Below are 14,132 nucleotides of genomic sequence, written 5' to 3'. Positions count from 1 at the left end.
TGCCCTTGGGGGGAAGGGAAGAATGGGAGGATACAAGGGATGGGATAAACATTGAGATGTAACAAGAATAAATTAATAAAAAAATTAAAAAAAATATATGCCCATGTTCAATGACATTTATTGTATATTTTTTAGGGGGTAAAATAAAAAGGCTGTATTATATAATCCAGGCTGGCATCAAATTCACAATTTTTCTGCTTCACACACTGAGTACTAGGATTACATATGTAGCATATATGCATAGCCATATTTTCTAAAATAAAGCCTATATTTATTATGACAAGGACAATTAAGATAACTATGCTAAGAAGTTCTACAAAATATTAGCATCACTAACACACACACAGAGAAACACACACACACAGTCTGTCTCTCTCTCTCTCTCTCTCTCTCTCTCTCTCTCTCTCTCTCTCTCTCTCTCTCTCTCTCTAAAACTAGTTAAAGTAGAAGCTAAAGAGATGGCACAGTAGTTGAGAGCACTGGCTGCTCTTCTGGCAGACCAGAGTTCTCTTTCCTGCACCCATGTGGTGATTCACAACTATCTGTAACTCCAGTCCCAGGGGATCCAGTAAGAACTTCTGGCTTCTGTAGGCACCACACAAACATAAATGCAGGCGAAACTCTTTTATGTATTTTCTTAAATTGATTTTTCTCTCCCAATTAAAAAAAAGTTAAAGTATGATAGTTTCTTATGGCAGTGCTGATAGGGGTTAAAGCTAGGGCCTCACATTGCTTAACAAGCGCTCTACCACTAAGCTACAGCCACTCATAGGAATATAATTTTTCAAGACTTTATAAAGATGTGTTTTCAAAAACACTGTTAGTTTAAATTATTTTAATCCATTTATTTTATTTTTATTTACTTTTCTAGATTGAAAGCTATTTTTGGAAGGGTTGAGAATTATCCCTACAATGATTTAGAACACTCCAAGTATCCTGTGCCTGGTGATTCTAAACCATTTGGCAATAACTTAATACATAATCAGTATACCAGAAAGCCAATACTAGTATTATGTCACTTGGGATTTAAGTTCAAGAGCTCTACATTTAGTTGAAATAAATTTAAATAAAATAGTTCTTACTCTTCCTTGTAACAAAAAAGAAACAAAAACAAAAACTATTAAATATTAAACATTATCTTTGTTTAAAATGTTTTGCAACTATAAAATGAGATATGAACAATATTTAAATTTATGCATCTCAGAAAAAGGAAAAATATAGGAATCAACAATAAAACTTTTGTATACTAAGATATTCTTATTTCCTTCAAAGAAAATTCTCCTTACAGGAACTTTCAGATAAAATATACACATAAATGGCTCCATACAAAATTTCCTAAAACATTCTCATCATGAAACAGTGCGACTGCCAATAAAGCTGTTTTCATGAACCTCTGCACATAAACTTCATGCCTGACATTTTCTAATGGTAATGTAGATAACGCTGGAGACCCCTAAAGTCGAAGAAATAACTGAAGAGCTGAGAATGATTTGCTGTAGTCCTTTAGGTTAATTTCAGACATGAAGAAACAACAATAATAATAAAAGTTTTTGCTGGTTTATCAGTAAGATACTCTTTGGTAATTACTGCAGAGAACAACAGGGACAGTGTTATGCTCACTAAAAGGAGAGTGACTGTTAACGTGCTGAAGTACAGGCCTGTCCTCTATGCTGCAGAAGGATGCAGATCCACCCCAGAGGTCTTCATTGAGAGCGTTAGGTTCTTCTTGCAAAGTTCTTAGCATAGAACTGCTTGAGGTGAGGACAGCATCCATCTTAATAATATAAGCAGGACTTGCTGGATCAGGTCTCGCCTTCCTGTGTCATTACAAATCTGAATGCCTCCACTTAAAATCTTCCTTCTATCAGTTTCAACACTGAGACACTGGATGGATAGTCTTTCTACCTTCTGCAACCCAAGCACTAACAGAGGTATGCCTTTCTTTGGTCAATCTTTTCTTAAAAATCAGAAAATCGTAACGGTTTTACTGGTTTTATTTTTTTTTAATGCATTTAAATTATGAAATAATTTCCTTTGTGTCTTATTTCTTATGCTTTTACTTAGGAAGCCAATTGGTAAAGATAATCAAGACCTGCCTGTTGTGAAATCTGAACAACGCCTAGATTCTAATAATCAGTCTAGAAATTTCAAGCATTCAATATAAGCCAAGAGGAAAAAATCACTTCTATGTGGAAATCAGCAAAGTAACTAGGGATGAAGAACAGAAAGAACAGCTAAAATTGACAAGCAGACCTCTCTACCCTGCGGTGCTCCTGAACCTAGGCTGGCTCAGCTTTCAGGCTCCATAGTCTACACTTAGGTCCCGAGGGAGGAAGCAAGACCACCTTAACACCTTTATTCAGGAAGATAAAAATTGCCCAAGATTAAAACACTGAACAAAACATTCTCTTGGGAGAATCTAAGGTTTCTAGTATCAGCCAGCCTGTCAATGAGAGAAGTGCCATACAATAAAGGCAGAAGAACCAATAGCTGTGAGGATAGACTGCGCACAGGGATACCATGGACCATCTGGCAGAGTCTATTCTATGCTTCAGGACCGCTACACTTCAAAACACTGGTAAGAAGACATTCTTAAATCCATACCGTTACTATCTTATTGACCAGAAATGCAGTCTCTGAACTCCTTCCTGACTTAAGTTGCTATATTCTCTCTAGTGTTATAAAAGTCACACATATACACATTTATATAAGTATAAATTTACATTTTCCTCAACTTAGAAAGAGGGTCAAGCTAAGTCACACTTACAGAACTTCCTGCCGTTACAACAGAACAAAAAGTGTGCTACTAAGAAATGGAGAATTTGAAATGTTTTCTTAAAACTTCCCCAACCATTAAATACTGTGTTTGTGTACATATATGACAGCAGGGAAAGTGTTTGGTGGGGACTCTACCCACAAGCCACACCTCTTACCCCAAAATAAATTTAACTATAAAACCTGAAACCGTAATTTTTCCTCAAAAATACAAGGATTCCCTTCATAAAACCATCAATGAAAACAACTAAGCCTAATTTCAAGTTCTAACTATTACAGGCTAGATTCATATATATAATCTCATACGTAACAATAAACATTCCAAAGTTAATGAAGTTCCTGTCTTAAAAACTTCCTTCTCAGTTGTGGATAAAACTAAAACAGCCTTTTCAGATAAAGTCCTCAAAATTATGCAAGATAAAAATCTCAAGTCACTGACCATACCCATATCCAGACCTCTGCTTTGTCTCTCGTTGCCTGGACTCAGGAACAGTGGGCAGATGCTCTCTCTCTCTCTCTCTCTCTTAGCACACTTGCTGCTGTTGCCAGCTATGGTTTCAAAGATACAAATGAGTCCCTAAGACTTCTGAAAAGGTAGTAATGCAGCTGCTGATAGTAAGGTCTTTTAAGAATCGGTGATGTTTCTGAAGGAATTCCAACTCTGCAATCCTTGCCTACTGAAGGGTGGTGTGATGGCTCAGGAAGACCACACAGGAAAGTGTGGGGATCTGACGTGTAGAAAGCACGCAGCCTGGTAATGATATGATGAAGCCAAGATGTGACCCCATTACCTGTGTGCGGGTTTTCTATCATTTCCTTCCAGCATATGCTCTAGTAATCTGTATGTCTAGACCTACTTTCTTCAGATGTCTGTGAAGTGCTGAAGACATGAAGTAGGGTGGTAGGGTGCCATTAAGTGAGGCATTTACATGCTAAAAGCTTGATAGGCTTAATGTTAATGTGATTTCCGTTAGAATACTAGTAAGTCTGTAATTCCTTATGTAAGTTTTTAAATAGAAAAGTATTTTAGAAGTGTTTGTAATAATCACTAGCTGAAACTCAAGTTACCTCACATTCCATCCGCAGTAATGCACCAAGTAAAGGACCTCTCCACCTTCGACATCAGAATCTTTTATACTAGCTTCATACATTTTTTGATTTTTCCCTCGTCCATACCGCACTTGGACTTTCATGCCTGGTGGATAGCACTCAAACTCCTCTTCCTCATTGTTGTCATCGTCATCTTCATCCTCGTCTTCTTCCTCATCTTCTTCCTCCTCTTCTATTTCTTCATCATCTTCATCTTCTTCTTTATTGGTTTCATCTCTTGAAAGGTTTAAAAAATTGCAGAGTTAATAAAAGTTACTTCATATGAGTTTCAGTTCCAAACCAATATACTGATAAAAATCGTGGCTGTGATTGTTCCAGAACAGCAGGTTCCATGAGTATAAAGTGCTCTGAATTTCAATTTAGCATTAAAAACTAAAACCTGTATGAGTGGACAAGTGTCAGAAAGATATATTTAGAAGAAAATGAAGAAGCAAAAATAAGTCCATTAAAAGAACACTTCCTGTACTGCAATCCCAGTCCTGGGGAAATGATGCAGAAGGATCAGTGTGAACTCAGAGGCCAATCCAGACTACACAGAAGGACCCCGCTCCAACAACAGACACACACACAGAGACAGAGACAGAGACAGAGAGATATTAAGATTGACTGATTTCCACCAGACTGAAAGCTGTTTTGAACGACAGGAAATGTGTATGGCTGACTAATCATTCTCTCATGTTTTACTATGGAAGTGTTTTACAACTCAGGTTACGTGCACACACACACACACACACACACACACACACACACACACACACACACACGCTTCATTGCTGTTTTCTAACTATCTTATTCCAAAACCACTATTTCCAACCGAAGTATGTTTAAAGCAAAAAATATTACTAACTGCTGGCAACTCCTAGTAAGACATGGTCCAACCATATCCTCAAATGTTGAAGTAAATGAAATATAATTTTAACTTTCACTGAAATATAATTTTAACTTTTCACAGGAGTTTCCCACTATGGTCACATGAGTATCACATCTAGCTATGCAAATATCACAATTTCTGCTCTTTACCAGACATTTACTGAACTTATCTGCCATAGATTACTTTAACCTCAAAATTTAGAGGCCAACTCCAAATATAGAAAACTGAAACAAATTATCCTAGAAGGAGGAGCTATTTTTATTATCTCAATACCACATAGCTTCTGAAACTGGGCATTTGTATCCCTCGCCCCCGCTCCATTTTTTTTTCTTTTATAAAATTGCAATTCTGAAACAGTCTTATTATATAGGCAAGCCTGGTCTCAAACTTGTGATGTTCCTGCCCCAGCTCTAGAGTTCATCACCATGCCAACACTCATGGTCTTCTTACATTATCCATAAATCTGTACTGAAAAGATTGAAGAAAATCTCCAGTTCTGAATCTTTCCAATTACCAGTTTTACATAAAATAAATTTCAATGTGAAATTTGGTGTTATATTTAGGCAGGTTGTCTGCTTTGCAATATAAGTACACTATGAACAAGTCTCTCTAACAAAGGATCTATTACTTCATAGCTGGAAATGTGGACTTATAAAAAAATAAATACAGAACAGCCCGGCAGTACTAACTTCATCTTTACACTCTTTTATAAAAAATGTGCCTTAGCTATCATTTTTAATACATGTAATGAAAAACCTAACGGTTACACGGGATGAAAAAATGAGTTCAGAAAAGTACCAAATATATTAAATCTGAAGTGGCAGCTCAAGCCTGTAATCCTAGTGCTCAGGATGCTGAGCCAGCAGGATCTGCAGATCAAAGGCAAGACAGCAAGATCCTGTTCTTAGAAATGCGTAAAGACTCATGCACAGTCAAGTCAATCAGTACTTAGAAATCTGGGCCTAAATGACAACAGTTTTCATCTGAAATGAAGAATATGAACTGTTATTCAACAAGCATTAGCATTTCTATCATGAAGAAGTATTTTAGTTAGCCAAGATAACTACAAAATCAGAGATGACATAACTACCAAGAATAACATTAAATGAATGTGTTATTTATATAATACACTGAAACTGCTTGGAGAGCTGTCTGAAAAAAATACTATTCGTTCATGTTTTAGGATTATATCCTAAACATCTGAGAGAAAGTGAGTGATGAAGAGCATGGTATATAGGAAGGAGAGCTCCAAAACCAATCAGTGAAAACACCCAACTCATACATCAGATAATGCACTGAGCCCACTGGGTACAAGCCACTATCACCAGACACAAAGGCAGTCCTGGAAATGTTTGAGGAAACAGAACACTGAAAATTGTAAAATAGACCAATCAAAAATTTAGAAATTTGCACTTACAGTCACTCTTAACCATAAACTAAATAAAATTTTATTAAACTACACACTGAAGTTCAAAGAAACAAATAACATAAATACTGGCAATTAGCCAAAGAAAACTGCTGTTTTTTCAAAGACAGCACCAGAAAAGTCAAAGCTGATGTACATATTACACAAAAGCGCGCGCACACACACACACCTATGTATTAATCTTTTAAAAATCACTGAGCCACAGGGCAAGTATGAAGGTCAGAGGGCAGTTTGGGGGAGCTGGCTCTCTTCCCACTGAGTTCTGGGGCTCCACCGTAGGTAGTCAAACTTGCAGTACAGGTTCTTTTACCCACTGAGCAAGCCTGGCAGCCCTGAAGTGACCTACCTTCTGAAGAACAATGTTTGGATAACACACTATGTCAGAATAATTTTCCACCTGGATCAGATCTTCCTAGTTTGATATCACTACTCTACTTACAATGCATGAGGGAAAAGAAGCCACAGTATAATAAATACACACTGAAGAGCAAGCACCAAGCCGACAACTTACAAGGATCACCCTTTTTAACCTCCTATTCCCAGGCTATGGAGTTAGAACACAGAACATTCTTGGTGGTGGCCAATCAGGGAAAGTTAATACACCAAAAAGCAACAAACAAAACCAACACCTCATATCCCAATGTGGTTTTTTTTATAATTGTAAATATTCTGATAAAACTAAGAAATCAATTATAGTGTCTGTCTGCCTTTATCTGCAGTTTGCTTTCCCCAGTTTAAGTTACTCACCATCACTATCAGTTAAAAAAAACGAATAAAAATTCCAGAAACTAACAACTCATAAGTTTTAAGTCATGTGCCATTATAAGCAGCATGACAAAGGCTTGCCCTGCCCTGTTTCACCTGCCAGACACGAGCCCTCTTCGGCAGCCATGTGAGTGCAGCGCTGCTCAGAAGGAGGCAACGAGACTGGAGAATGGAAGGGCAGATGAGCTCTAGTGGTATAGCAAGGCATATAAAAAATACATAGCAGTCACGTTGACATGCACATGCAATAAGTGCCCCCCTAAGATTATGCTGCCTAGTGATGTCATAGCCTCTTTAATCTGTGTAAGAACATTTTTTCATGCTACATACAACAATGAAATTGCCTAGAAAAAGTTTCTCAGAATATACTTATATTTAGGCAGCACGACTGCACTTTTAATAGTCATTTTCTTTGTGTATTAAAATAGTATCAAATGTGGGTACTCACAAAAGGGGAATTTCAGTTTGTGGTATGAATAGTCATTTATTACTTAATAAAAGGGATACATACATTCTTAGAAATGCATCATTGCACAAATATAAAGTGTACTTATATAATCTAGAGGCTAGTTTTTCTATATGCCTAGGCTATGACATAATCTTCTCATGACCAGTGCTGGCTTTATCATCCATGTGCATGCCACAACTGTACACATAAATATTCCAAGTACATAGAGAACTCATACAACCGAGAAGTTAATGAGACTAATAAAAACATTAAATAGAATTTACTCACTATTTATTAGTACAAGGACCAACTTAGAAGCTTACTAAGAACAGAGAAGAAAGAATGACTACAAGTATCTGTGACCACCAGGAAACGCTCCAGAGATACTGCACCTCTTAGACGTTTAGCTGAAAGCTGCATATGAATTTTCTCCTGAGGTGGAAGTCTATGGTTCTAATATTCTCTACACAACACGAAGCCAGACAGCACACATTGCTACTATACTCATCTGCACCTTGCACTGCCCTGTTTGTTCTTGCCAGGAGTATGAAAACTATACCTTTGTAATGTTTTTCTCTGTATTTCAGGAAACTGAACTGATTGACTTGTTTCAGGTAGAAATCTCAATTTTACTAAGTTTCTTAACTGGAGTAATCTTTAGCAGCAGTAAGGTATCCTTCAAATATGTATATATACACAGAGAAATATAACAAAAGTTAAAAACACTACTTACTATATTTACCCGCACATATTTAGTGTTTTTCCTTCCCTATTTGTAAATTTTTAAAATACTAAAATGAAAACAAAACAAAGTTGTATTTTTTAGAAGAGCTATCAGCACTATAGAGGTCTATGTTTTTTTAAATCTCAGAGATGAAAACCAAAATACCTACAAAGCAAAAAAGCCACCAAAAGACATTTAAGTCAACATTCCCAAGTAGGCAAATCAAGTTAGTACTAGTTCTCACACAGCCAAAATGACCCACACACTGTCTGCTTAAGATACACATACACCTCAGCCCGCGGCCAGTATGCCATCTTTATGAGTCTTATTGCCCAGTCAGCAGCAGATCTTAATGCAGTAAAGACAACTGTTCACGCCAGAAAATTGTTTACAAGTTTCCATGATGAGAGCAAGAATAGATCAAAAAAAATGTGATCTTTTCCACAATTCACATTAATGAGGGTCTCTGAAGGAATCAAATTTTCTTAACAAATGCAAATGATTGTTCTGTTCTTCATCAATCAAATCAATTTCAATTCAGACGTTCACAAGAGTAAATAATAAGACTGTATCCAGCCAAAAGCATCATAAGCAAAGCAAGTGTCTTACCCAGATCGGGCTTGCTCTTCTTCAGCATCTACCTCCGTGCTGTGGGATTCCTCAGCCCTGGCTGTGTCACCATCTTCCAAGTTTTCCTTTTCTTCTATTTTTTTAATGTTAGCTTCTTTTTCTTGATCAGACTGTGCAGGTATAGATTCTAATAAGTTTTTTTTACTTCCCTAAAGAAAGATCAGAAGAACTAAAACAACAACAGTAAAAACTGAGCCTAAATAATGACCCTGGCTATTAGCAACAGGAGGTGGCAACCAATATGATACAGCTACTGCTACTGATAAAGCCAGCATATTCTTTAAGAAACTCTTGCATTTTACTTATTTTTTGTTTCTTGTTTCATCCCCTCAAGACATGGTTACTCTGTGTACCCTTGGATATCCTAGACTTGGCTTTGTAGACCATGCTGGCCTCGAACTCACAGAAATCTGCCTGCTTCTGCCTCCGAGTACTGGGATTAAAAGTGTGAGCCACCACCCTTGGCTACATTTTAAAGAACATACTATACAAAAATAGCTAAAACTCAGTTTGAATAGTTTCTATAAAAACTATTCTAAAGTAACATTTGCAGGCTGGGGATATAATTCAGTAGAAGAGTTTGGGATCTGGGTTTAACCTTAGCAAACCAAAACCAAATGCCTTTAACAGATGATACAGTGAAGTATAATGCTGCATAATAAGCTAGTAAATCAGTTTGGGGGAACTTTACAAAGGATGTAGAAAATATATCAAGACAACAGAGACAGCAGTATGAGGTTACCAGAGAGGGTTTGATGTTTTCTTTTCTTTCACTCTCATCCTCAGCAGGTGTCTCCTCTTTTGGTATCCTGTTCTTACTATCTTCCACATTTACTTCTTTGATCTCTGTCTCACTTTCTTCCTTAACTTTTATTTCTTTATTTTCACAATCCTTACATGGCTTGTTAAGAACTTTCTCTGGCAATGCCATCTGAAAGTCAATATTAGCTGACCTGCAGTATTCTTCAAAGCCATATAAGTACCTGGAAACATGCAGAGACAATACATTTGGTTAGAAACATTCCAATCCACTACTACTCAGCAGTGTGTGGGGTTGCTTTGGTTTTTCTTCTTTTTGTTTTATCTTTGGAGGTGCCATGCTGAACCCGCCTGGGGGGAGGGGGGCATTCACAGGTATGCATTCCAATGCCCAAGTTACAGAGCTGTTATTTAATATGAATGAGTATCTTAGTTATATAATCACTTTAATGAATTCTAATTAGTTCTCCTGTTTTTTATTGAGAAAAAGTATAGTTATTAACCCTAAAATTATTGACCCTCCTACCTCAGCCTCCCAAATTCTGGAACATGGGCCACTATGCTCAGATTGTTTTTTTCTTTTATAAACACAAAACATTTTATCAAATAAAATAAATCAATGTTTTAAAGTCACTGGTAAATGAGTGAGCTAGAAACAATCATTCTGAGTGAGGTAACCCAGACCCAAAAATATAAACATCATATATTTTCTTTTGTCTGTGGATGTTACTGTTCAATCTTCAGAATATGTGTACTTCATTTCGAATAACCACAAAGGTCCAGGAACTACTAAGGTATCACAGAAAGTGACTTTTAAGGGAGGAGGTAGAGTACACTTGTATAAAAAGTTAAAAGGGAATGATGGAGCAGAAAGGATTAAGTTGGGGTGAAGGAGTGAAGGCTATGTTATAAGAAGGAATGGGGAATAGATAAATACCACAGACTTTTTGAAATATTACCCTGTAACAGGCAACAATGCCCCCACTAGACACAGGAGGATAACAAAAAGTTCAATAGGGGTATGGGTTACTTCCTTCAAGTATAGGCCTGATGCTCTATATAGCGCCCCAAACATTTCAGGCTATTGCCACTGCTCTTGGTTGCCTTCCAGAATTGGACAGTAAGACACTATTGCTGAAGACACCACATGCTCAAGTCATAGGACACAGTGAAATCAAGCAATTACAAACCTGGATGCTTCATCCCTACATGCGCTCTTTTATATCACTGGAAAGTAACCCTCAACTACACCCCAATGGCTGGTCTGAAAAAACATGCACAAACATGGAAGTAAGCAACTACTTTCTGTAAGTTCCACTTCACAGAATGAAACCTGTATCTAGGCACCATTATCAGATCAAGAACCTGTGGCTAGATTGGTCACAGGCCCTGGGGGAGAAACTACTTACTATTACTATGTGGCTAAATGAACAGAGTTGTGGGATTAGGGAGCCGTGGAACTGGAACCAAGAGTGGGGTCAAGGTGTGTCCAAATCCAGAAATCTTGTCCTGAGATTGGCAGGATTAGGACTGCTCTCCCACTGTCCCTGACCCAGCACATATAGCCCCAACATTTGCAACTCCCTCCCCCCAGGAGGTCTTGTAGCCTGGTAGCCAGGTCAGACTTCCTTATAAGGCCATGTCCAGAAGCACCTGGAATTCCTTATACAAAGAGGCATCCCCAGAGACCTGGCCACAGCCTAAGATATAAACACCCCGAAAGCCCCTACTCACTCCCCAGAGCTTAGGTAGCCTTTGTTCCCCCCATTAAACAAGTTGTCTCACTGAAACCTGTCTACCCTACCTCGTTGTAGTGGCTCCCTGAAATCTTTGCAAAGAAGCCCATCACCAAGTATTTACTGGAGGAAAGAGGGTAGCCGAAACAACAATATACTATTCCCCAGGGACAAATCCCCTGAATCGATTCAGAGTTGTCACTCTCCGCCAATATAAGGAACTGTATGCTATTACTTATTTAGCCCTCAAAAAAGTCAATGGGCCCTTTAATCTTTTTTCAGTGTATATGCTGCTCATTTGCTTCCTTGGTTATCAAGATCCTTTGTCAAACTACACACCAATCTACTATCCCCTCTGCTTTCCAAGTCTCCACCCTCTTACAAAGACAAACCACTCCCCTCTACATCCAGCAAGTCAGGCCTCACAATCCCCTGCCTGGAGAGACATCTGGAGGAGACACCCCCACTGACTGGACCACCTCTACAGAGCCTTCACAGCCACACAAACATAAAGAGTTTCACGCCTTTTCCTCACATCCCTCTTGTTCAACTATAGAGGACAATAAAACATGCTCCCTTTGTGCATCCTTTATTACTAACCCAGCTTTACAAACCATGGGCACTAGAGGTCTCAAATGCCCTCTGGCCAATTGATGTCACCCACATTCCTCAATTCAGCCACCAAAAATATGTCTTTGATACTGACAACACATACTTGCATTTTATGTGGGCTACAGCCAAAACAGGAGAAAACTCAAAAGGATTAATTCACCACATGCTCTCCACCTTTGCCATCATGGGCATTCCTCAACAGTAAACAAAAAACAAACAAACAAACCAAAAAACTGATAATGACCCTACTTTTACTAGCTCCAAATGCAAAATCTTCCTTCTGCTTACAATGGGAGACTGATGATCACACCAGGATTCCTTACAATTCCCAGAGACAAGTAATCATAAAAAAAGATCAAACTTTAAAAGTCCAACTTAAAAAACAAACAAACAAAAATCACCTACCTCTCTAATTAGCAATGGCCCTAGCCACTCTAAATATATTTAATATTTACAAAAGCTCCAAACATCCTCCTAACTCCACTTGGGACACACCAGTAGTCACTCCTCCTACCCTGGTAAGATGGCGTGATCCCTTACATGGAATATGGATATCCCACCCTCTCCTCACAACAGTAAAGAGTATGTTTTCTGTCTTTCCACAGGACCTGCCCAGGCCTATTTGGGTCTAAGCCAGAAATGTCTGATAGCTCCCCATCAACTAAAAAGATGGTCTGTCTCTTCCTGATAGGTCAAGGACTGAGGAGGCGAGACATGCCATCTCCAACAGGACAACAAGATCTCCTGAAAGGACACTCATGACCTGATGGCCACTTCCCAGGCTCTCCTCCATTTTCCACTCCCCCTCCCATGTGTGTTTTGGTTGGGGAGGGGGTAGGAGGGGGATTCAGGACAGGGTTTCTCTGGGTAGCCTTGGCTATCCTGGACTTGTTTTGTAGAGCCTCTGCCTCTCTGCGTGCTGGGATTAAAAGTATGCACCACCACGTACAGTTCTCTCTCCTCCATTCTTATGGCTGTCCTTGTTTTTCCCCATTCTAACTCCACTACAGCCCAGCCCCTTCCTAATCCTCTCAATACCCACCAGTGTAAATTTTTTGTTAGAGAAACCTATTACGAACACAACAAAGTTATAAAAACAAAGGACTGTCCTCCAAAAGAGTGACAGGAACCTTTGAAAAAAAAAATCCCAATATATTCAGACTCTCTTGGCTTTGATGGTCCCTTTGCCTGCTTCCCATATTGACAAGCAAACAGGGATAAATCCTATCTCCAAGACCTTCAAACCTATCCCAGACCCCTGGAACAAACATTGAAGGACTAGTTGGGGGGCTTTATCCCCACTGGTTTGTTCAAAACCCTGACTCTGACTTTCACATTTCTCAACAATTTGTTCCTGCTCCACAACAAGTCCTAGTCTATCAACACATTGTGGACCAGGAAACCAGTCACAAAGGAGGTCCAAGCCACCCTTTACAATATATGCAGTACAGCGCTGGCTTCCCCCCTCCCCCAACAACTCACCCCAGCTCCTCCCAGTGCTTTTTCTGTGCTGCTTTACCCCCATTTCACCAACCCCACAGGCCCTTACTCCTCTTTTTAATGGCTCCTTTTCCCTTTGCCATATAGGGCCCTCTCCCAGGTTCCATCCTGCATGTTCCCATAACACCACTGTCACTAAGCCAATAATGTGTTAGCAACCCCTCCTCCCTTTTTTCTGGTGCAATAACATCATCAGTCCCTGCACTAACTCTTCCCTCCAAGGTTTTGGCACTCCTGTAATAAACCTGTATGAGTATGAAAAAAAATCATCTGGTGGCTAGGAGGGGACTGGCTTGTGGAATTGAAATTCCTCCTTATGCAAATGAGGCATCCTCAGTGCCCTGGCCACAGCCAATGATGTGCACACACCCTGAAAGCCCCTACCCACCCCCCCCAAAGGTTTAAGTACCATTTGTTCTCCCCCACCCCCCATTAAACAAGCTGTCTCACAGAAGCCTTTCTCCTTATCTCATTTACAGGCACCTGAGGTCTCTCCCACTCCCAGCCTTTCCTGGTTTGCTTCCCCTCTCAGGATCTACCGAAAGGGATCTTGAGCCATGATGGGAGGGAAGCAGAGCCTGAATGGCATATAGTATTAAACTAACTAATGATTTACCATTATACCCACAGATCACCTGAGAAACTTCTATTTGCAGTAGACAGTGACCCACAACTAGCTAGTAGCTAAGGTACAGAGAATAAGAGATTAACAGACTGCTCAACGCTAAAAAGAATATATATGGCATTTCTCCTCCCAAGACTCAGAGACCACTGTG

General features: G+C 39.1%; 1 protein-coding gene across 1 annotated transcript in view; it reads right to left on the bottom strand.

Moving 5' to 3' along the window:
* Positions 1-14,132, bottom strand: part of Arid4b (AT-rich interaction domain 4B) — a 118,872-nt gene that overhangs the window by 27,410 nt on the left and 77,330 nt on the right. The window contains exons 15-17 of the mRNA XM_051167913.1: positions 9,492-9,732; positions 8,729-8,898; positions 3,844-4,101 (exon numbers count right to left, since the gene is read on the bottom strand). Of these exons, the coding sequence (XP_051023870.1) occupies positions 3,844-4,101; positions 8,729-8,898; positions 9,492-9,732 (669 nt within the window). The remainder of the gene's footprint in view (positions 1-3,843; positions 4,102-8,728; positions 8,899-9,491; positions 9,733-14,132) is intronic.

Source organism: Acomys russatus, chromosome 3 (assembly GCF_903995435.1).
Source record: "Acomys russatus chromosome 3, mAcoRus1.1, whole genome shotgun sequence".
NCBI lineage: Eukaryota > Metazoa > Chordata > Mammalia > Rodentia > Muridae > Acomys > Acomys russatus.
This window is presented reverse-complemented; position numbering and strand designations above follow the sequence as displayed.